The following is a 25,228-nucleotide window of genomic DNA, read 5'->3' on the forward strand; positions in this document are numbered from 1 at the left end:
AAAAGATTCTGCTTCTACTACATTAGGAGGGAAACGCCTCAGTGAACCAGGAGGCCTTTCCCATGTCTTAAATCAGCAACAGCAAATTGTCTTCTCATATAAGCATGTTTACATGTTCACATGTAGACATACCTACCAGGACAAAATGCAGAAAGAAAGCTTATGTGCGAATATATATGCCTGGACTGTGGCTATAGAATCCCCTGAAAATAACCCACAAGCAAACATGCTTTTGTCTATGTGTGAACTCTCTGTGTGAGCAAAGTACTGTGCATGTTCTGCACAGAGATATGAATTCTTGCTTCATTCTTTCAGCCTGTGCTGTATCTGATTTTCCTCACTTCACTGGGCACCCAGCAGTCCAGTTACACTGCACTTGCACTCTACAATTTGTCTCTAAGAGATTCCCCAAATCACAAAATGTCTTGTCTGCTGTCCAACGTGCTCCCCATATGCAGAAAAGCTGGTCTGAAAAATTGGGTTGTGCTTAGAGCCCTGTAGCCTGGCCCACCTCTGCCATTGTGCAGGAGTGGTTTTAAAGATAAATAGCTGCATGTTAACCAGATTTGACATGCTGTACAAAGGCAGGCACCTTTGGTCCCATGACACAGCCAAACAGAAAACACAACAAGCAAGGCTGGCAAAGATGTCGGACCTGAATAAAAGCACAACAATTTGTCACATAGTTGTTACAAAATGTTAGCAGCTTTAGGGCTTGCCATGGGATAGCAGAGATAAGTCAGTGTGGAGAATTTAGAAGTTTGAGAATTAGTGAGTCTTAGGCAATGGTAGAGTTAAATCAGAAAAGGGGGAAAACAGTTATCGCAAAAGGATTATTTTCATCTGCTTCCTCATAAGGCCGAAGAAGGCCTTAATGTCATGAATTAAATCAGCAAGACCAGTGTTCCAGGGTTTACCAAACTCCACTGTTTTGAAGGGTTGTATGTTAACCATCTCTTTCCAAACTCCCAAAGATGTAGCACATTCTAGGATTAGTTTCTTGAGGATCAACAACCATTTTTTATTTTCTTTTTCAAACTGACATAGTGATGAAAGAAAAAATAAATTTTAAGGATGAAACATTCTTACACCCCACTTAGTCTCACTATTCACTCAGGGAAACAGAATCAAACTGCCTCACTCCTTTTCAAATGCTGGGTTTTCTTTTCCAAATGTCCTTCTAGTCAATGATCATTATTGCCTGTGTTGCTTGTAATTCTAGAAATTCCATGATTACAGTAACATTTAACCGTAGACTTTCTTCCTGACTCCAGGCTCATGCCCTTTCTAAATCTTAATTTCCTCATCAGTAAAAATAGTATTAAAACAATAGTACCCATTTCACAGCATTATTGTCAGGGTGACATCCGATGACATAGGCAAAATTCTTAGCACAGTTCCTAGCACATTGATAAGTACTCAACAAACGTTAGATGATAATATCTTTCGTACAGTTGCCAGAGACATGCCACTGAAACGCAAATACGATCATGTCACTCTTCTTTAAAACATGGTTCGCAAGCTCACCATCACCTATTTACTGGATACAAGCCAAAAATACGGGATAGGAGATTCTTCTGCTCCCTGACCACCTTTGCAGACTCAAATCAAGCTCATCCTCTTTGCTCATGCCCTGTGTTTCAGACATCTCAGTTGGCTGACAATGCCTGCGCTGTTCACCCTTTCTCCTGGCTTGTACATGCCATCCTCTCAGCCTGGTGTGCCGTGCCCTCACTCGCTGGTGAAATCCATGTCGTATGACAACAGTCACGTCAAAAGTCACTTCTGCCATGAAGTCTCCCCTCACCACCTGCTCCCAGATCTAGTTGTGCCATCCTCTGTACTCTCTCTGTATTGGGTACAAAGTTCTTTGTGGCACTTACCACATTTTCATCAGATCTGAAACGCACCCCCATTTCCCACTAGACAGCAAGCTCCTCAGGGGCCCAGGCTCTAGCATCCATTTTTTGATCCATAGCCTCAGCTAGAGCCTGCACATAGTAGGTATGCAATTAATGCAAAATGAACAAATACTGTAATTTTCTGCTGACATACCACAGGAAGACCTAGAAAGGACCTGATGACATACTTTTCAATTATTGTGCGATGAGAAAAATTTTCTTTTTTTGCAATGCAAAGCTCTGATCACCCTCAGGAATAAAGGTGAAAGAAGCCCTGAGTAGAAAAAGAATATGTACATTTTTCTTTCATGAATCTGACATCAGCTTCAAAGAGGTGATGCTTATAATAATAGCAGAATGAATTGAGTTAAGCTCACATGGCAAACTTTGAAACAAAAAAGGACTTTAAAAATGTCAATCTTGTGCTGGGCTAGGCATGTAGTCCAGGCCTTTTCTGACAATCCCGATGACTCTGTAAGAGTACAGAGATGATACGTGGTGGAGGGAGCTTGTATAAAAAGACACTGTCAACATACATATATGCCATTCTCAACATATATATTATGTATATAAAATAGTATATAATATAATATATAATAAAAATATAGTGTAAATATATTATATATTTATATATAATATTTTATCTATATATTATATATAATATTATATATATAATATTATATATAATATTATATATAATATTTTATATATATATATATATATATATATAAAACCATTGGTGGCATCTCCCAAGTAACTCCACATTGCCCTGCTAAGCTCATAGGGCACTATGAACCAAATGTAAAGAGGTAAGATTTCTACTGCAAATATTTCAAGGGGTAGGAAGGTCCTGGCGCTCTATTGACATCTGTGATTCTCTAACCTTTGTGACCTCTTGTAAACTCAGAACCAGTGCAGCCTGGAGAACGTCATAATACCTCCTCCATCCCACCACTCTGCTGAAATTTGAGCCAAGCCCCATGTGGTTGCAGATCTTATGTTCACAGGTCCTGAAGGAAATCCAGGAAGGCATTCTTTGATGAAGTCTGCACCCACCCTCGCTGAAGGTATATGAAATCGTCATCATCACAGTTAGTGGGAGGCAAGAGCTGGTGAAAGGAGAGGGATCATGGAGGTGACTGGTGACCTTTCAGTTTCCCCCATTTAGAGGTCTCATTTTATTTCTACTTGTAATATTAAATGGGAAACATATTTAAATATGAAAGAAATGACGGCATGCCACTTGGAACAACCAGCTGAGCTGTCACCTCTAAGTTGCACTTTTCATTTGTGTCCTAAAAACGATCAGGAAGGGTCATAAGGGAAGGCCCAAAACTAGGCCTGAAATCAGAGGATAGAAAGATACTCCCAGAGATCCCTTGAGCCCAGGAATCTCAGGCTGCTGTGAGCTAGGATGGTGCCACTGCACTCTAGTCTGAACCACAGAGTGAGACCCTGTCTCTAAAAATGAATGAATGAATGAATAATGAATAAAGAAGACACTCCCAGAGATACAGTATTCCTTATTTTTCACCTCTCTCCCCAAAATGTCAGTGTTACCCAAAAACATAACTTCAGAGTGAAATGAAATTATTGATTTCTGCCTGAAACAGTAAAAAACACGTAGAATATTTTACATGAGAGAATTTGATTATCAGATTGATCTGCCACAATTAAATAAGCATATTCTTAGGATGAGTTTTATATGGAGAGATCATTTTGCAGAATGCCAAACGCAGAAGAGGATGCTCGAAAAGCCCCCCAAAGTCTCTTAACTCCAGTGATATCAAGCCAGATACTCAAACCCCATATTCTCAATTCATTACTAAAATATCTTAAATTCATATTGTTCAGAGAGTCAGAATAAGTACATGAAAGTTATATTTCTTCCGTTAAAAGATTTTAAAAGCCCAGTGGTTTAATAGTAAAAATATAGTATAAATAGAAATAATTTTTAACTCTTACCTAATCTATAAAATCCACTCGTGCCAATAGAATGCTTGAAATATATTAAGTTGATAGTGTAATGTTTTGTAGAAAGTTGCATCTTGTTGAAAGGAAAGATGACATTGAAAAACAGTTAATTTCTGGAAACATTTTTTTCTAGTGATAACTTTATTAACTGGTTTTAGATGTTTCTAGATGGAATAACAAAGTTGCAGTTCAAGATTCTGAGAAAAATATCGGCCTTATTATACATTTTCTGTTTCTTCCTTAAACTTTAAAATTTAATCTCAAGTATTTATTGGATTGGTTAATAGTCATTCTGTTTGTACTACCTATACCATGGAAAGATTTCCCTCCATGTCTCCATTTTATTGATGGGAGCATTTCACAGCCAAACAAATCTCCATTAGTCAGAAGTTCAGGTGTACAATTTTGACCCATGTAACAATTTTGGGCTTGCAATTTGTGTTGCTACATTTCTTAATCTAGGTCTAAAATATGTGCAGCATTGCTTTTAGAAAGTAAAAAACTGATGGATTGTGCCATCTATGGCAGCATTTGTTCAGCATTTGGTACAAATGGGAGAAAAAAGATACAGAATGCATGGATTGATTTTCAAATTACCTCAATATTTTGAAAACATTTTCACCTGCATGCTGAGAATGCTAAGAATGGCAAGGAAGGCAATTGTGCATTTGCACAGCCTCCACTGCATTCATTTATAAATTACCTCATCACTGACTGAAATTAACACTGATTCTTACAGGCAATTTCTCAATTTCCAATGCTAATTACATTTTTTTTACTTTTAAATTCTGTACCACCTGTTTTGGGCAAGACATCTTAGGCAGCGCGACCGCATTTAATCACAATTTTAATTAACCGCCCTGTAGATGTGAAAAAGAAGCAATTATAATGTAGATGAATGATGATTTTTCTGCATTAAATTGTTTTGTTTCCCTGGTATGTTGATTGTAACACAGCACACAAATACAGTAACTGTACAATTTTTTTCTATTGTAATTTAGTAATTGTTTTTGGAAAACCAGTTTGGGAATGAGTGACTTCATCTGTTTACAAATTGATTGATACTGTTCACTCACTGATTGCTGCGGCGTATATTTTGGTATTGCACAGCCTAGCATAAAATATAATTAGAGATGCACAGGCTTTGCAGCACCATTTTGGAATCTGAAAATCAACTGTAACTGAAGTATGTTTTCCTTGAGCATACTAGTATCAGTTGGGGCTGATGAAATGATAATCAAAACAATGGGCTTTCCAATTCCACCACAGTAGAAACCCTTGGTTTCAATCTGATAGTCTAATATGGTAAGTTTATGAATTACTCTGTACTAGGCATGGGAGCTGGGGGCTGGCAAGTCTGAAGCTTGCACAACTCACTCAGATCTGTATCACAAGGAGCACACAAGTGAGGTAAAGAAACAATGATGAAAAATAAAGAGTTGCTGCTTTGGAAATGGAAGGATTGTTCCCGACACCCAGGCACAATGCACTGGTGTGCTGTAGCGCTAGGCCTATCTCATCTCTACACTATGATACAATAAGATCACATTCATGCTCCTGGCTTGCAGATACAGATCATTAAAGCTGTACCTCATTGCAGATAAATTCAAAGATCTTCTTTATACGAAGCAGAGCCTGTTCCTCACTCAGCTAGAAACTGGATGGGGGGGGGGGTAGTGGGGGGAAAGAGCCATCAGTACTTGTTTATGAAATCTTATGCTAACTGATAGCTGGAAGATCTACACTTACTATTCTCACATGAATTAGAGCCCTTCAGGAATACCCTAGCTTAATGTCACACCCACTCCCAATCTCAGGAACTTTCTCCATTAACACACTGCATTGGTGTTGTAGGGCTTGTGTCTCCCTCCAATCATCCAATGAGTTGTTCTGAAATGTGCTCATAGGCCATTTCTGCCAGCCTGGAAAAAAGGGGAAAAGGCCACGTAAGCAATTGTGGATGTTCAAAGGAAACTATTTATGAGACCTCTTCATCTCCTGCTTTGCTTCTTTTTACACTCTATTCCTTAGAAGATTCTAAAGTAGAACAGTTCATTAAAAGGTGAGAAGTCATGTTGGTCCTAGCCAATGATTTGTTACAAAACATAACTAGAATTATGGTTTCATTTAGAGCAATTTAAAGATAGAATGTTATGAGCTGATAGGACAAAGCAGTTAATATCAAGATGGGGGTTGGGGGTTGGGGCAGGAGGACTATTTGGATGGACTGCTGTTTGTCTCTTCCATAAACAGTTGCTAACAAAGTATTAATAGAAAACCCCAAACTGATGCCAAAATTCACTTCATATATTAAGTAAGAATCTGCCCCATTAATACATTAAAAGCTCTCTTCTTTTCCAGGTTGGAGATTACATGTCTAAATCTTGTTCATACCTATGGGATTGAACAAAATTTTCTCATGAAACTAAGAGAACAGGCCAGAGAGTCTTGCAATCTATGCTGTTAGCAAATGTCTTTCTCATGCCTGACGTTATACAAAACTAGCAATAAAGGCTTATTCTTTCCTAGCCACCCCTACCTGTATCACTCTTTCTGGCGGTGGGAATTATTTGGGATAAGTGAACATGGAGAAAAACTACCACTGAAAAGAAATGGGCAATTCATCTCAGTCACTGCTAAGAAAGCACACTTAGGGCAGGCAGAAATGTGGATGTGTTTTACCCTGGAGATTCCATTTCAGATTCTTAGTGCAGTCTCACCGGTTATTAGCAGCAGCAATACTTTTAGGCTGCTGAGTATTTTTCTCTCCTTTGCCACCTTCCTCACCTAACTCGTAACAGCTCTCAAGAAAGATGCTGTTTTATGAATGGAGGTAAAAATAACCTTGAATATCTCAAATTATAGCCTCTTTACATAATGAAAAGGGAGTATTCTGGCAGCAGATTTTTTTTTTTCATAAAGTTGTTCCAGCAATAATGCTTGTTTGGAAGTTTCTAAAAGTGGTAACATCTGTGCTCCTGCTGGCAGATGCCATCCCACCAACCTTTCTACGGGCGGTTTGTCTTTGAGAGAAAATAAAGTACCTGATCCCAGGCCTTAGTCAGTCTTAGCTCCCTGTATCTTCTCACTCTGACCCACTGCGCGTTCCTTCAAGCAGAGAGCTGCCTCCCATGGCTACCTCCTCAATATAAACTTGCTAACTAATCTCTTAGCAAACACTCGAAGCAAACCTGAAGAGTGGAAAGAGAGGCGGAGGGGGAACAAAAACCCAGCACAGATAAAGCTCAAGACACATTCAACGGGACGCTGGAATCTAAATTTAGTACCAAACTTAAGATTTCTTTGGATGGGTGAGCTGTTGCCTCTGGAACAGGGATTTTCATAACAATTATTTTATTTTCAAGTCTCGATCTTAATTCTTCTGCTATCTCTTAAATAGGGCTCACTTTAACATAAACTCCCTGGATTTTTTTTTTTCTGTCAGTGGTGATATGCCTACCCTTACAGGTATTTATAAATGCTTTCTTTTATTACTGATTATCTCTTTAATAATTTGTCACTTTAAAAAGTCTACTCTGACTGCACTATGTACACACAAGGTAACTCTTCCTTAGGAATTTATGTGACAATCCAGTGTTGGAAATAAATAATGACTTTCAACCAATGATCAAAGAAAAATAAATCTTTTATCCTAATAAGACTTTTAAAGACTGGAATCCCATTTTTAAATGGATAACAGCTAAGAGGCTACTGGCAATCTATTTATTTCCAAAGCTGTGTTTTAATGTTGGCTACACAGAAACTGGATGAGCAAATGGACCCTAGGGTCCTCCAAGTTAAAGCTTTTAAAATAAAGTTGGTATGTAGTATTTGAAAACATATTGTTCAGAATTTAAGTTTTAATATCTAGGAATAAACAGAGCATTAAATCAAGCAAAACTGTGACAAGGCCAATATGCACATGGATGATGCCAGCAATGCATCTTCAGCCCTTTGTTCACAGCTTAACAAAACTGTGCCGTCACACCACTTTAGTTCAACAGTGCCTGTCGAATGGGCATCAGCAGATCAGCCAATGCCTGTCATACACAGAGCTAGAAGACGATTTGAAAGCAAGGGCTTATTCGACCCCCAAGTCTAGTTGGAAAGTGAGGAGGATTTTAAATCATCTAGTAGAAACACCAGCCCCCTCCTACTCCAAAGTTAGAAGAGACAGGGAAGGATGACAATTTTTTTTTTTTTAAGACATCAAGGAGAAAAAATGTTCTCTAAGCAAAGGAAACACTTTTCATATTTGTTTTCTTTGTAAAAGCAATTATAAAAGTTTTGCAATCATAGAATTTTTCTTAAAGTGATCTTGTTGAGAGTAAAAGTTGAGTATCTTAGAAATTTTAAGGTTTTGCCATGTTTTTTGACCTTTTAAACAACTTAATACATGTTCTCATGTTACCAGGATAGTAGGGCATTATTTGACAGAGAACTTGCAAACCCATGTTATTCAAAGGAGTAGCTCTTCAAATATAAGTTTTGTTACTTGTACTGGATTTTTGTTAGCCAAAATGCATTAGCTTTTGAATGGACAGTCCCCTGAGCTCTAGTCTCTGTGAACATTTAATCTGCTCAGAAGAGAACCCCCAAGAAAACAAACCTGGTAAAGAGAGGGATTGTTCACTTTCCTACAAGTTAACAATTAGAAAAAAAAAAAAAAACAAAAAACCAAACCACCTTAATTTCCTCCTATAACACTGATCATGAGATTTGGCTTTCAAGCTTTAATAAGTGCTGGGGAGGTGCCTCAGAACTTTCCTTCCGTTTAATTAAGTGTGCCCACTCCTCTTTAGGCATCCAATCAGATTAAGTGAGAACACACCCCCAGAGCAAGGCTGGTGAGCCCTAGTGGTAAGAATTATCTGAAGGTGTTCTGAATCTCAACCTTTCAAGCTCCTTCAGGAAACGGTGCTGCTGAGATCAGTACAGGAGGAGCTGAGATTTCCCGCACACTAAAGTTGAAAAGCTCTCGCTCTCAACCTCCCCCCACCCCTCTGTCTTTCACTCTGCTGCTGTCAGTTTGCTGCCTGTACTTTGGCTGTCTCTTTTCCAGTCTCTACCCTGTGAGTTTCTGGCCTGCCAATTTCAACTTGAAGCTTGACTGGGCTGATTTGATGCAAATACCTCCAGGGAAAACCCTGAAACTGATGAACAGTTATGTCAAGTCGATTTTGCACCATCGGGAAAAGGTAACCTCTGCGAGAAAAAAAACAACAAGGTTAAAGAGACAAGGGCTTTTCACGTGTAATACCTCTGCTGCACATCTCGTTCACTGTTTACCATCCCTCAGAAATTGTAACTGTCAGAATTAGTCCTAATTGCAGATGCGAAAGCTGCCATTATAATAAAAACAGAGGCAGTGCAGGCATTAAATGTAGCAGCCTAATTTGTGAGACTACAGAAAAGGTAGAGTAAATGAATATTTCATTACTTTAATTACCAGGGACTACTCTTTTCTTGCTGTCTTATGATAAGTGTTGCTGTAACTAGCAACAGCAAACATCCACTAAAACATAAAGTGCAATAATCGTCCTGCTGTCAGGATCACCACTTTAAAATACGAGCAGGGAAAAAATATAATGGTTTATCTATTTCTTAGAGATTGCAGAAGTAGAAGATGGAAATTCATTTAATGTAGGGGGAAGAAAACGCACACACAAAGGCACCAGTAAACAGGTTTTAGCCAGAGAATAATGGCTTCGAGAGAGAAGAAAAAAAAACCCACAAAAATCCAGTTGACTATACATTTGAAATGTTAGCCCTAAAAGAATGCTAGAAAGTGAAAAGTAGGAGGTAATAGTGTTTGGATTTTTTAAGGCAAAATTTTGTCTGTGTTGCACAATGTAATAGCTTGAACATTAGAAAATAAAACTCAAGCGACTGGGGGAAAGACAAGGAAAGCAAGTGGTTTTCAAGTGATTAAGCAAAGGTGGAAAAAGTTCAAGTTGGCAAAAGTTTAGAAGCTCAGTCCAGTTCCATTTAAAAAGACTAGATAAAGCCTGCCAGAAAAAGGACTTTGCCTGCAGTTTCAGAGTACTGATTCATAAGATTTGGGGAGTATCAACAATTACTCACCACTGACACCTTAAAAAAACCCTGGGCACCTCTACATAAATGTGAATTTCAGGTAAAGGGGCAAAGTGGGATGGGAGGTGGCTGGATTGTGGGAGGTGGGAGGTGGGCTGGGAGTGGGGGGTGTGGTTGAGGAGGTTGCTGAGACTGGTTGAAGCCAGCCTGTCTCTGCATTTATCACTCTGTCCCACAGGAGGTGTTTGTTCAACATAGCAGTTTGACAGCACAAAAACACTGTGGCCAGAAGCCCTATCAAAGAACCTACTGACACGTATCATTTGTGGTCTTGGTTTCACAGGGCAAGACTACCTCACACTTATCTGCACAAGTATAAAACTCCACACATTTCTAAGTGTTCAGTATAGTTTTAAATCTCCCGCACCCTTTTTTCTTCTATATGTTGTAAACACTACTTTAAAATACCATCTTTTATTCAGGACTCCAGAATACTGTTTTAAAAACCAAAATAATTTGCAATCAGTTTAGGATAATCTGTGTTAAGATTGGTTATACTGAAGGAAAATGCGAGAAAACAGTACAAAAGCACAAAGCTAGTAATTTATCCTAAATAATACACTTAAAGCTTAGATTAATAGGTGTAAATTTCGTAAGAGTCATGTGGCATAGGGAACACATTTCCCCCCTACAATAAATCCTACTAGACAAGAATCTACATTAATTCTTCACCTCTACTATTTTTGTTTAAGTGTATTTCATTCACAAGCTAGATGACTGTAGTGAAAGTTAAAGAGGAAAATTCTCAGAGTTTGGATCCTAGGGTGCATTTGTGTTTGTGTGCATGTGGGAATGTGTGCACACGGGCTGTATTTAGTTTTCAAATTCCCATCAGCAGAGCAAAGGTGATGGGAAATCTTTAGAGGACAACCGTTTTGCTCAGAGATATTTCCCTCTTAATGGGTCTATTTATTATGAAAACACAGCTTACTGAGTTCCTTATATATAAACCTCACCTCTTAAAACTGAGAATTCTCATGATGTGAAACACTTCCATTGATATTCATGGTGTCTAAAATAGAAACATAGGTACTTCCAAGAACAGGCAATTGCAATTTCCTTGATTACAGTTACTTGGATATACAAGACAATAAATACTTTCTTAAACTAAGAAACAGTGAAACATATATATTACCTTTATAGATCACTTGGACACTGAATTCCTTGAAATTTACTCATCCATTTGAGAGAAAGAAAAAAAGTCTCAGATTTTATATAGCACAATATTTTAATCTGTTCATCTATTACTGATTATTTCTTATTTGGGAGGAGGCAGTGACTATCACCTTGTCAGTAGTACCTTTCCTAGAGTTATAAAAAAATAAGAAACAGTATATAAAGAACAAAAATCACTATGTTGTCATATGGGCAACATAACTATTAAAGAGGAATCCATTACAGATTTTTTTTTATGTAGAATACATTTTAGGAAATCATTAATGACAAATACCTGTTCCCAAAAGAATGTGGTCATCTATCTCTCTCACCTGAGATTATTTTTCAATGTTCCCACCTTACTTTATCCTGATAGATTTAAAAATATACTTTCATATATTTGTGATATATAAAGGTGGCCAACTGACCAGTTACCAGTTCTGTGTTTATTGTTTGATTAAAAGAATATCTTCTTTTACACAGGATTTAAAATTTTAACTTCAAAAGATTCAACTGCAAAATTAGACCTCTTCTAGTTTATAGTAAAGTGCTGTGTGGGTTTAAGATGAAATCACACACAGCAACCAAGAAAAATTCAGAACAACTTAAAAATGGATTAGATACAATAGAATATGACATTTAATCCCACAGATTATAGGAAAAGTTATTTGGAGTCTTAATTTTATAGCAGCATTCAAAAGAAAGAAAGAATGAAAGCTAACCTGAATATGCACACTAATAGTTCCGTATTGTCTTCTAGTTCTAACCACTACTTCAAATTTGAATCCCTGGGCCCATCTCAGTAATAAAACTAAATTTGTAAATAATCGTGAATCATTATGATGATTACATTCCTCAATTGATAAAATGAAAGCAAAGTACAATCAGACCCTTCTTGAAACGTTTGCTCCCCTTACACTCTTAATGTGTCTGTGCTGCCTGCTCTTCCAAAGTCTGGTTTTCAGAAACCCATATTAATATCTAACCAAGGCTGTAGCACCCACTGTAAACGTACACGGCTTTATCAGTTCTCATAGTTTCTTGGGTCACAAATGCACAATATCTGATGACACAGTGATCATCTTCCTTCTCCTTTCTCTTTTCAGATCCTCTAACTTTCCTGTCAGAAGCCTGAAAAAATATGCGCAGTTACTGTTGCTGAGGGGAGACAAAGTTTAACTTCTGGGTTGGCAATCGGAGAATAATTCATGAGCAGATTTCTAGCAAATGATATGATTTGCTAAATTTTGGTCTTTGATTTATATTTATGTACTCCTGCTACTGCTAAGGTTTTGCCAACCTCAATTAGATCATGAATGAGATCATTTTAATTCAGCCCCCAAACTGTGACCTGACCATGGTCTGAAAGTGTTCAAAAAGTAATTTTAAGCCTCCCTTTGATTTGAAAAGGAATACTGCATGCTTGGTCGTTCATACAAATAACATAAAACTTAATTATTGGATGATTTGGCAGAGGACCTTCTTGCCAAACAACAGTCAATGCCAGCTACTGTGATGCTGGCGCTGCCCAGGCCCCCGAGCCCACAGCCTCCTTGTATACGGGCGTTTGTTCATTGTGTCTCAGGGCAAGATGCTTTCAAATAGGATTCACGGATCTGGGAGGCAGGGTGCAACTCGAAGGGCGTACCATATTTATAACTCCAGTTTAAAAATGCTGTCTCACCTAGAAGGGAAGTAGATCTGCGCTGTCAAATCACCAGGAGGCTGTGACAAAGGGAGCTTGCAGCCTGACACACGGTGTAACAACATAGCAAACACCTTTAATTCCGTCATGTCTCATACCCTTTACTTTCTCACACATTTGTGGCTGCTCGAATGTTGACACCTACACTCTTTTTCAAAACTAAATAAGGCAATCTTATTTAAGCCCAAATGCAACACCTGTAAAGTTATTCTTGTGCCCAGCAAAAAATAACCATTAACTCCTTCCTCATAAATGCCTCTCTGCTTGCTTTGGAAAGTCTCAAGTTGGTAACGGCCAGCCTGAGGCCCTGACTCTGAGGTTCACATGACCTTCCAGGTTTGGACAGATAGGCAGTACTTCCCCCTTGAAAAGATGCGAAGGCTGAGATCATATCACTGTCCGAACTGGCCTCTCATAGCTTTTCAAGTTGAAGCCCCTTTCTTCATCACAAACTTCTGGTGTCTTTTATAGGAAGGAGAGAGGCCCCAGCTGCTTCATTCCCTCTAGCTACGGTAGTCTAATATTTTAAAAGCTAGAAATGAAAATAGCTTTTCTAAAGATATTTCCTGGAATTTTTAATGTGCTGCCTTGATTCCTTTTTTCTATCTGTTTTTTTTCCCTTGCCAATTATAAACCACCATTTGGAGGGCTTATGAGCAATGTAAGTCCACCTCATCTAATTAAACCACATTGTTTTAAAAGCTTGAACAGTTTTCATGCCTATAAGACTTGTCTGAATAATAAACTGCTAGAGCCAGAATTCTGAGTGTCTTTGGAGAGCCAGGATTTTATCTGCTGAGCGCAAGGGGTCAGGCACTCAAAGAGTTAAAGAGTGTTCCCGCATTGCTGGGTAGGTTAATATCACAGCTGCCTGGTAAAGCATTATCCCAGTACCTCACTTAACAAAAGCCTCCTTTTGCAAACAGACTCCCACTTTCCCCCCAAGTGTCCAAAGGTGTTTACTGAAGTAAATCTGCCTAAATCCTTCATTGCTTGGGTCATGGGGGTGGATAGGAGGGGTGGAAGGTGTAGGGATAATCTCTTTTTGTAAATTCTGTAAATCTTCTGGGAAAAAGAAAAAAAAAAATCAGGAATCTGTGTCACATGTTCGCATACAACTTCTAATATATCCGTTAGTTTTGCTCTTATAAGTGAAATCTTCCACAAGAGCTACTGGAAAAGCCCCTGTTTCAAATCATTCACTCTGCTGTTGGAAGAGATTGTACTTCCAAAGTTGTGTGTGTGTGTGTGTGTGTGTGTGTGTGTGTGTGAGTGCACTGTATCCTTAATCTAATTGTTGGGAGAAAACTACTGGTATCTCAAAAGTGGTTTCAGAAAGGGGAAGAAAAAGACAAGACAGTGTAGGAGCAAGATAATGTCGCTGAAAAGTTGTCACGAGAGGTTTCTGCTCTTGCTGTGGTCTCATTCCAATACCATTAACTGCATGTTACTTTTGCATGTTGAAAATGGTGGCAAATAACACAGTAAAACCTGACAGGTCTGCCTGCGAGGGTTTAAACAGTTCCCAGGAAGGAGGCCTTTAGGCACAAACTTTCTCTCACAAGAGAACGTGAATACCACCAACCCCTCCCTACAAATCCTGAAGCATCCAGTTTGAGATACAAAAAGGCTGTCATCTCACAAATGTTAAACATACTAAAAAAATCTGAAAAAAAAGTATGGAGAAGGTGTGAAAAACGTGGCACTTTACAGCCCTCAAAGCTTTTTAAAATAGCACAACTTTTCCCCCTAAAATTCTTTTCAGAGAATTTTTTTTTTTCCTTTTTGGCTCATTTGAGAGTTTCTTCTTGGCTTTTTTCCCCTTTCATTTGAAAATATGAATTATCATAAAAAGTCAGGGGGAAAAATAGGAAAGTCTTTTCCAGTTTTCCTGAGGATTTATCAGTGTGTTCAGGCTGGGTGTGAGGACCCGTCACTGAAACCAGACCAGGGGCCCAGTCTCCAGCTCGCCCGTCCCTCCCACCCCCAGGGCCCTCACCTCTCTGGTCCGCTGGTAAACAGTCAGATTTATTAAAGCCAAATCGTAGGCAGCACTTAAGGGCGGGAAGTCCACACACCTGACCCCAAATCTAACAGGCTTCTGGGGGAGAATTCGATCCCCTCCTGACACTTTTTACCTCAAGTGTTGAGCGGGTGGCCATGAATAGTACAGACATGCCATCTTGTAACACTATATGCCTGTCAGGAGGGACAGGGCCTGGTGGAGCATCAGCTATATAAGGCTGGTAACTAGGGGAAGCCCAACAAACAGCCACAAACACCTAAGTTATTTTACTCAGCTACTACCCTGTGCCTGTCTCTCTCTCTCCCTCTCTCTCTCTCTCTCTCTCTCTCTCTTTCTTTTCATCTTGGCTTTCTGTGGCAGAATGCAAATGGAGCCTGCCGGCGGTGAAAGGGCTGAATTGTGATTAAGAAGAAGAAGAGCTCCTTTCTTTGTTCTCCCCTCAGGGGATGTTTACTGGGAGAGACACAGCGGATCAGATATGAAAGGCATTCAGGTCAGCATTGATGTGAGCGAAAGTGAAATCATACCTAAGGCATTCAAAAGACCGCCGTGTCAGGGGTTCAGCTAACGGTGCAGCTACTGTGTGTGTGTGTCTTCCCGGAGAGGCAAGAATCTTTTCACAGACTGGCAATTTTTTTCCCCTCTCTAATTTACTACAAAATTAGAAAAGTTTTTCCCCCGTTTGCCTCCCACCAGATGACACAAGAGTTGATATTTTCTCTCTTCATGGACCGCACGCGAAATCAGACCAACTTCTAATAACTGTGTTTCCTAAATGAACCAGCAAGGCACCATCTGAACCGTGGTTTTCTTTTAAACAGGTGTATTCATGTGGGCTACGTATATGCATAATATGTAGGGGAGAACGGAAAGAAGAGAAAAGCCAAAAGATACATGCATGGATGGCTTTTCTTCTTACCTCCCTCAGAGGAAACACAAGACAAAACACACACATGCACATGCACAGCATAAAAACACTACAGAACACCTTAAAACGAAATCCTTTATTTACTTTGTAACTACTAGTTACACTTTTCCTGAGAGCTTTCGCTCTGACACAACTGTCACCCAAGATAAAAGTATTTGGCACATAGCTATTAAGGCAAAGGCTTCCATGGAGCCTACTGATTATTATCGTTTTCCTTTTAAAAACTGCTTGATGAAGAAATACTTGGATCTTACTTTTTAAAAGTTTACCCTCCCCACAGCCCAAATAGTCATTCAATAGATTTTCCAAGTTGTAAGCTGATGCTGTTGGCATAAACAGAGCTATGTAAATACATACAAAATTCACAAATCACAGCAAACATACAAATAATGAGGAGGTGCCTGGATGTTTCAAGGCTTAAAAATGAAAAGGAAAATTACATTTCATCTTCTGATTGCTAAAGACAGAAAAGAAATAAAGAGGGGAAATAGGGCTATATTTATTGGTTTAAATTATCCTTTCCTCTGCTCGGAATTGTTTTTTTCAACCTTCACATCTTGGCTAAAAAGCATATTTGGGCTTATGTTAACATCTGCTTTTGTGGTGACATTTAATTCTGTATATTTTCAACTAGTGTTTCTGCATCACAGATTTTCCTCCTTTATCTCTTTGCTCTGAAAAGACAACCAAAGAGCAATCAAAAAGGTGTCTGACTTGGCCATTCAGACAATTGCCCCCTTGTGGGAATGCGGGAATGAATGGTACAGTGGACACCCCAGCACCATTGACGTTATAAACATGTAAATGAAACACATTAGGGCAGACAATCAATTGTCTGTGAGCATTGCAAACCTGCACTCCCTCTCTCTGTGACAGGCACAAAATAGTGTCTACCTTGGGAAGCCACGGTGCTGAGAGGAAAAGGACAAAGAATTTCCTTTCACACAGAAGAAAATGCACCTTAAAAGCCTTGGAAGAATGCAGATGACAAAAACTGTTGCAAGGAAAAGAATCTCCCACATCTTAGAATAAACGCGGCACTGCTAGAGAGGTTAGCAACGCCCTCCTTTCCTACCTTCAGGGTAGATACACATTTTTCCCAGGAAATATTCTCAATATGGCATCAAGGTCTTTAATAACCTCTTGGAATTTTCTTTAAGCAAATTAAGAAAGAAGGGAAACACTGAAACCTATGACATGGCAGTTGAGCAGGGAACTTTCATCATGGTTTTACTCTATTTGAGAACAAATGGTTGAAGATGTGAATTTATTTCTATTTGGCAACAGAGAAACAATGTAAAGTTTAAAATTCTCAGCTCACCCTTACTCCTGGTGGACTGTCACTCTATGGACACGACCAGCCTACTGGCTCTGCTACGAAGGAAAGCATGTTTCTACCCCAATTGGCTTAGTTTTTCCAGACCAAAATAAAACAAATAGATCAGCCTAGATACACAGCCCCCAGCCTTGTGTGTGTGCAGCATGACAAAACTTGCAGAAGATCTCCACAGAGAAAAAAGGATGGAGATGGATATCTTTGGAGCACCCTCAGAACTGGTACCTGCCACACAAGCTGCCCGAGTGCTTTGAGAGTCAGCAATACAGGCTCCCTATAAGCTCATCAACTTTATGAAGAAAGCTACTTGCCAAAGATTTCCACACTTTGCAAAGATAACCAAGTCTGGACTGACTGTGATCCGAAGGAAACTTTCCTAAGTGTGTGTGACTCTCGTTGCCCATCCCAACTTCACCTCTCAAGAAGGAGAGCTAGGAGTCACCTCCTGGAGAAGGGGTTGACTGCATTTTCTTTCCCTTTCATTTAAGCATCTCTGAAACGGAGGCAACTTCTCTGTCCCTCATTGCCTCTAACCATCACTACTAGCACCTCCACTCCTTTAAGGAAGTGGTAAAGAGTGAGGGCTTATTTTAAACAGGGATAATCATTTCTGCTCTTCTGATTGTTTCTCCTTTAGGATCCAAAGCCCTGAGAACATTCAACTTGATCCCTGTTCTTTGCCACTGAAATTCAGAGACCAAAAGCATTTGTAAAAAGCTCCCCTTCTCCTTCACACTGTCCCCAACCCTTTAGTGGAAACTCCGGAGAAAAATCAAATTTAACGTTTCTTTCCTTCTTCTATTTCCTTTTTCTCTCCTCCTAATTCAGTTTTCCTTTAAAAGACAACTTTATTCCTTTCTCTGAAACAAGCAGTTTCCGGATTTGATTTTTGCTACAACGCGCATGTATCTGTGAGATTTTTCAGAGACTGATGCTGGAAGGCGGAATGGGGAGGCAGACCCCTCTTCCCGGGCTCCGTGGGAGGCAGGAGGGAAGCAGGAGCATCCCAGGACCAGCTGCCCGAATCAGGGGCAAAAGCAACAAACTTTGCAAGTTACAAACGGGCCGCACCGGTGGCAAGCAGCAGCAGGGCATCTCCCGCTCCAAGTGCTCATTTCTGACTCCAAGGCTGTGTGGAGATAGTGGGGTATAATCAGGGGAAAGAAAAAGGGGGGCTGGGTTTTCCCCCTCCTCTCCAGCTTCAGTGAAAGTGTTACAAAGTGAGTCAGGCGACTGAGGATCATCTGACTGAACTTTCTTGAAACCGACACACATTCTTGTCTGCGGGCAACTCGCTTTTTGCCTCCTTCCCCCTCACCCCACTCCCTCTTTCCTCCTGCACATCTTATTTTCTGGGAAGAGATTTCATCCTTTCCATGTGGGGGAAAGGAGACTGACTGCCCGCTATGGGTTAACTTGGCCCTGGCACTGCCTCTGCCAGGCATCTTGCTAGCCTGAGAATCTGGAAGGTTGTATTTTAGATACTTGTTTCGCTCTTTGTACATTTATTTTTCTTCAACTGCCTCCCTCTCCTTTCCTTTTTATTAAATGTACACAGCATTGTCTTCTAACCCATGTTCTTGAGCAGCCTTTCAAACACACACACTGCTTTACACGTTTTATCTCCTTGTCGCCTTAGTCTATATATACACTGTTGACTTCATTAAAATTATATAAAGTGCCATTCTAGGTTCCTGGATGACCATCTTTTTTTTCCTTTCCAGCTTCTACTTCTACGATTATTATTGCCATTATTTCTGTCCAGGAATTTCTATATGATTTTGATAAGCATCATCATATTTAGTGTTATCAGCAAAGACACAAGCTCAAAAGTGACATCTTTTCCATGAATCCAGGAAAGAAGAAAAATCCACTCAGTTCAGATAAATCCTAGCAATTCCCAAAGGGAAAGGCATTGGATACGTGTTTGATGAGAAAGAAAATGAAAAAGGGGTGGGGTGGTAGCACTCTTCTACCTGCTTCTCAAAACCAGAACATTGCTCAGTCAGATTAAACCCAGTGAAAAACACTGACAAGTAACCAATATACAGCATGTTTTCCCATAGCTTATTTGGAAAAAGAGACAGGTAACAGTCAAAGTTAGAGAAGCTGTAAGCAATAGACAGGCTTGATGTTAACTGTGCAGGATCTGGGCTAAATGCCTTAAAATGTGCAATTCAACTTTCCACTTCGGAATGTGGAGGCTTCTCCCAAGTTAGTGGCTGGGTGGAGGGGAAATACTTGCAGTGTCCATGACTGCGGACATCTCTGGCACTCCATTCCACCTGCGAAGCCCCCAACGGGCCTCCCTCTCTGCCAGGTCCCTCAGGGGTTCCCAGGAAGCCAGGATACCTCTATTTCCTTAGACCTGGGCTCTGGCCTGACCTCACTGCTAGGGCCAGGCTGGTCAACGGTGGCAAAATCCCGAAGGAGGAAGGCAAGAAGAAATGCACACTTTAAATAGTCTTCCCTGCAAAAGAACACTTCTGGGAGCCTTGTTTTAAATCTCATTCTCTTTTCTCTCAGAAAAATGACTGTTTAAGAGAAGGGGGAAAAAAGCCTCCTTGACACAAAGCTTTTGTTATCCAGTTGATCAGCAACGTGCTTTAGATACTTGTAAGAGGGGGAAAAAAAGCCCCACAACAGACATTGATTTTAGAAAATCAATAACCAACATTTAATAAAAGGAACAGAGGAAACACAAGAGAGGAGAGGGGGACATTAGGTGTAATTTTAGTGTCTACTAAATTACTCAGAGATGGGGAAGGGGAGGTCTCCTGTGTAAGGACCACCTTAAATAATGCCAGACACCAGAGTGAAAAAAAAAATTAAATTAAGAGAGAGAGAGAGGGAGAAAGAGAGAGGGAGAGACTTAAAAAGCAGCAGCCTGAACTGAATCTTGGGGAAGCAGCTCGGAATATATTATTGTACTTGTTTTTCTGTAATACTAAGCCAAGCAAATAGATCAAAGACAGCACAAAGGGGAAAGGCAGGATAACGTAACGAACAGTTTCTGACTAAAATTCCTCTATCACTCCCCCATATGGTTCGACACCTCCACCACAACAAGCAAAAGACACACACACGTACACACACGCGTACACACACAAAACCTAGACACACACACACAGAGACACACACACACACACACACAGAGAGAGAGAGAGAGAGAGAGAGAGAGAGAGAGAGAGAGAGAGAAGCATCATTTGTCTCTAATCAAAATTCTCTCGTCTTTGTGTTTTGCTCCTTCCAGCACCTCACACTGCGCCCCCAGCCGCCCCCTCCCCGCGCCGCGCAGCTCTGGGGCAGGCCGGGGGCGCGCACAATTGTCTTCTCTAGAGGAAAGTTGCTCCAAGTGGGCCCGGGCGGTCCCCGAGAGGCGCGGGCTGGGGCTGCGGAGGCCGGGAGGCCGGGTGGGCGCTGCGTCCCCGCGCCTGCCTCGGGAGCGTCTACGCGGCCCGGCACCGGGTGATCAGGCGAGAGCGAGGGGAGCGAGAAGTTTCCTTTCCGAGTCTAGGCTGGCGCTCGTTCGCTTGTTTGTTTTCGGGGGTTGGTTTCTTTCTTTTTAAACTCAGTTATCCTCCGTCAGCTCCCCCACCCCCACCCCCGGCACCCTCGCTAGTCCCCAGCCCTCTCCCCTCCCCCAGGCGCCTTCCGCGGTCTTGCCAATCACTTTTCTCTTTTATTCCCACGATTTTGTTTGGGGTAATACCTAGGGGGTCTCTCTCTCACTCTCTTCCTCTCTCTCTGTTTCACTCTCTCCCCCCTCGTCCCCTTCCCCGATCCTCCCCACTCCCACCCACCCATCCCACCCCCCCCCCCCCCCCTTAATATCCCACCTCTGATCGCGTGTGCCCCTCGAACCCCCATCTCCTTCCTCCTTCCTGACTCAGCCTGGATAACGGGCTCCTCCAGACCATGTAGAAACTGCCGGGAAAAGTCTCACTGCGCCCTGTGACTCCTTGAGTCCCCGGCCTGGGGGCCAGAGCCTGCTGGAGAGGAGTCATCCGTCCCCGAGCCATCACCGACCCCACCGGACCCCGCGCGGGGCCGGCCGACTCCCTCCCACCCCGGGGTCTGGGCGCGATGGGCCGGGCCCCGCTGCCCGCAGACCGTTACTTGGCGCACGGAGAGGCGGCCGGGCGACTCCGGCAAGAAACTTTAAGCCTCGCTGAGGCGCAGCCCCAGTTACCCTCTCCTGCCTTCGCAGTCTCTCTGCCACCCCCGCCCCCGTCCCGGGATCCTGAGCGACCCAGTGCCTGGGCCCCCGCCCTGCCCTAGCCGGACGCTCCCGAAGCCCGGCTGGAAACCCGGCGGGCCGGGCGCGAGCGGAGCGGGAGGCGGAGGCGGAGGGAGGGCGGAGGCAGGGGCTTGAGGGGGTCAGAAGGGTTGGGGGCGCGGAGCCCCGACCGGACCCCCCGCGCTCGGAACCCCCGGGCGCCTGACGCTCACTTTGCCCGGCACTTCCCCAACTCCCCCCGGTCCAGCAGCCGCGCGCGCCGGGCTCCGGCGCCGGCCGCGGAGGGAGGCTCGCCCTCGAGCCCTGGGCGCCGCCGCCGCCGCCGCCTCGGTTCCTTTTCCCTTTCCCCCTCCTTCTCCCTGGGTCTCGAGCCGCGGAGTGGCCCGGAAAAGTTTGGTTCGGGCCGCTTCTTACCGTTTTTCCTCCTGGGATTGGCTTGTTTGCGCCTCTTGCACCGGGGGCCATCCGCCATGATCGGCTGCTTCATTGATAAGAGCGGATCAGATGGCAGTTCGCATGGACTCGGCGCCCTGCTTCGGCAGCACGCAGGCTCGATCTAGCAACCAAACACAGCGACAATGTGGGCATCGCCCGCGCCCATTGAAACGCGCGCGGGCCGCCCAGGGGAGCCGGGCCAGGGCCCCGGCGAGCACCCATCCGCGCCCCCCAACGCCAAAGCGAAACTTCGGCGGCCCCCTCCCCGCCCCCCACCCCCAGCCTTGGCCCCGAGGCGCTTTGTGTTTGTTACTGTTTGGTGTGTTGCACCCGCGAGGGGATCAGAGAGACAAGAATTACATCTTCAAAATGAGTCATAACTCCTGACCGTATGAGGGAATGCACACGGCGGTACAGTAAGACCGCTTGACTCAGGGCTAGGCGGACCCTTTCCTCCGAAAAGTCCTCAGCCCCCGGCTCGGGAACTTGGGGTGAGGCGAGGTTTTCTTTTCACTCTCATCTTTTCTCATCCCCCCCCACACCCCCCATTTCCCAGAGGAAACAAACAAACAAACAACGCGAAACAGCCCCTGGATGAAGTACACTCGGGCAAATTGATAATAGTAATTATAGGAAGCCCACTCGCCCAGCGCCCCCTCCCCTCCCCTTTTGGAGTTTATCGAGGCACTGTCTCTTCCTCCCCCCACCCTCGCCCCCAAATTAAGATTTCCCGTTTCACGCCGCAATAAGAAATATAATTACAAGCCTCTTTGGACACTGTCCTTTACCCCACCCCCCCTCGCCACTTTGACAATATTTACAGTATTTCCCCCCACTTCACTCACACACATGCTCCCCCACACTGGTTCCCTGAAATAGTTCCAGTAGATTTTTTTTCCCCCTTAAGAAAGGAAAGAGAAAGTCCAACCACTACGGCAATACTTTTAAGCTCTACTAAATGATCGTATCCTTTCTGGCTTCGAAACTTTTGTACCTAAAAATCGAGAGAGGCGCTGCATTTTTTCAGCTGAAACTGTCAAAACTTGGAGAAGGGGAACCTCGGAGGCAGGCAGGAGAGGAGGAGAATCCTGAAAACTCTGTGGAGGTTGGGAAGATGCTGTGCCTCGAGGATTAGTTTAAACAGGGGGCTATAAAAGATGTAACAGATGCAAACTGTAACACAAGGGCCATTAACCCTTTCTCTGCCGGGCACACTCAGTCCCCACGCCCCGCACCTATTGTCTCCTGTGCTAGAAGCTTTGCAGAAAACCTGGAAAGTGAGTATCAGTTTCCACACATTTGCTGAGAAGGGTGAAGGGAGGGGGGCAGAGAGAAGGGGAAGTGGATATTTTAGAAAGCACCTTAAATTTACGTAGGCATACATAGTAGGAGACTTTTAAGTTTGACACATTTTATCATTTCTTTCCTTGCCCTATTGATTTGAAATTGTTAGGGGAAATCCTGAAATAAAGAAATGGTCACACAAGTGTCTGGGATGAAACAGCTGGCCTGTCTATATTCATCCTGAGACACACGACTGCATATAAATACATGTTTAATAAAGTAAGTTGCTAGTTTTATGGGCATGTGTGTGTAAAAGAGACAGGGCTTTTGTGCTGTAAACTTTATCTTTGCCTGTTACTCCTAAGTCTGGAGTTAGTAATCTTGCCTTCATCATTACAGGGGGAGCATGTAAAATATATCAGTAGGTGGGAGATAAACACATTCATGTTAGCCGGGCTCATCACTGTTCCTGGGAACTCCTGCTATCTCTCTCTCGACTTTTCAGTGCCAAAGTATAGAATGGGATATATGTGTGTATGTGTCTTCTATTAAATCCATGACTATATTACTTTGCCATTTAAAATACAATTTTAAAAGTTATCCTAATTTAAAACCCTGATATCCTGACAGCAGTTTTCTTCCCAGCTGTAGTGCCCCCCCTCCACTTTGGTAAACGACTCAAGTTCCATGAGGACTTTCACTTCTTTATTTATAATCACAGAAGTGAGGTGTTACTTCACACACATACACACACAAAGAATGAAATAAAGAAATGAAACTCGCTAAGCAGACAAAAACAGACAACTTTCTGCTTAGAAAACAGCCTTCTCGGTGGGAGAGGATGAACTGCCATGTCTAAGAGAAAGTCTTGCCCCCGAATTTGTAGGTCTGAAACTGACCAAGTTTTGTAATTATTAACAGGTATTTGCCAAGTCCTAATTGCTAAATATAATGAATTGGAACTAGATGCGAAAATAGAGCAGGACCTCTCCCCTTGATGAGTTTTTATTCCAGCCATATAATTCTCAATAAAACTTTTCCTGGGCTGAGTAGCAAAGGGCACCTTAGGTTACCTGAATGGACAGGTACAGGGGAAATTATTTGGGGGAGGGAAAAAGGAGAGAAAAGCAAGGAGAGAAAGTGTGAGTGTAAGAGAAAGCGAAGAAGACACTCTTGAGAAAAGCTTGCCACAAAGAAGCTAAACCCACCTGAAATTCATACCCACGGACACCCCTTCTCACTTCAGACTCACATCCCCACTCAAAATGAGAAAATTAGAAAAGGAGGATGGAGGACGAGCACACCAAAAAGGGATAAAAAGAGAGAAAAGGGGAGGAAAAAAAACCTACCTGCGAAGTCTTGTTTGTAGTTTTGGCCAGAAATGGTGAGAAGAAAAAGCATGAAGAAGCCGCGAAGTGTGGGGGAGAAAAAGGTGGAAGCGAAGAAACAGCTCCCGGAGCAAACTGTACAAAAACCTCGCCAAGAGTGTCGGGAGGCAGGACCGTTATTCCTGCGGAGCAGGTTAGAACTGATCTCTTTCGGCCACTCCAGGAAACACAAACCTGGGGACGGACTGACGTGTTACGCCTCTTCTAATGACATTTTTTTCTTTTTCTTTTCTGTAGGAGAGAGACGAGAGACCCTGAAACACGCGCCACCTATCTTTGTGGGGAGGGATAATTGAAGCGCCCTGAGCGTGAGCATCATGTGAAAACGTGATCGCCAAGTTTCTCTCTGGGAAAGGATCTGGGATAGATTATACCTTGAAGTCTCCGCAAACGCTTTAGTGGAAGAAATGAAATTCCACCTCCCTCCCTTCCTCCTCTCCCTCCCTTTCGCCCCCCCCCCCCCCCCCCCTCCCCCCCCCCCCCCCCCCGCCCGTCAAGCCTTTGGCATCATTATCCTCATCACTAAATCCTACAGAGTACAGGGCGGAAAACGGTGCACACCATTCACAGAACTGGAGAACTCCAAGGGGCGAAAGTTAAAGGGAAAGATCCCGGGTCCTCAATCCAGATCATCTCTTGTTATACAGATATCTCTAATGACCAGATTTGAGATGCACATCAAATTGTGTAGCTATCTCAGTACAGCTTCTGGAACAAAATTCACTGCCCTTTCCCTTATTATTTTTTTCTTTTTAGGTAC

General features: G+C 42.5%; 1 protein-coding gene across 19 annotated transcripts in view; it reads right to left on the reverse strand.

Annotated features, from left to right (window-relative positions):
- ZEB2 (zinc finger E-box binding homeobox 2) overlaps positions 1 to 24,880 on the reverse strand; it is a 135,301-nt gene extending 110,421 nt beyond the window's left edge. For 5 of the 19 annotated variants that reach the window (XM_031651209.1, XM_031651218.1, XM_031651219.1 and 2 more), the window contains exons 1-3: positions 24,430 to 24,880; positions 21,776 to 21,917; positions 3,867 to 3,948 (exon numbers count right to left, since the gene is read on the reverse strand). In XM_031651209.1, the coding sequence (XP_031507069.1) occupies positions 3,867 to 3,948; positions 21,776 to 21,826 (133 nt within the window). In that variant the 5' untranslated portion in view covers positions 21,827 to 21,917; positions 24,430 to 24,880. Of the gene's footprint in view, positions 1 to 3,866; positions 3,949 to 21,775; positions 21,918 to 22,109; positions 22,332 to 22,790; positions 23,744 to 24,429 lie in introns of those variants that run through there. The other 14 variants (XM_031651208.1, XM_031651201.1, XM_031651210.1 and 11 more) reach the window with 11 other exon arrangements.
- Positions 24,881 to 25,228: the final 348 nt, after the last annotated feature.

The sequence above is a fragment of the Papio anubis genome, chromosome 10 (genome assembly GCF_008728515.1).
Source record: "Papio anubis isolate 15944 chromosome 10, Panubis1.0, whole genome shotgun sequence".
In the NCBI taxonomy this organism is placed as follows: domain Eukaryota; kingdom Metazoa; phylum Chordata; class Mammalia; order Primates; family Cercopithecidae; genus Papio; species Papio anubis.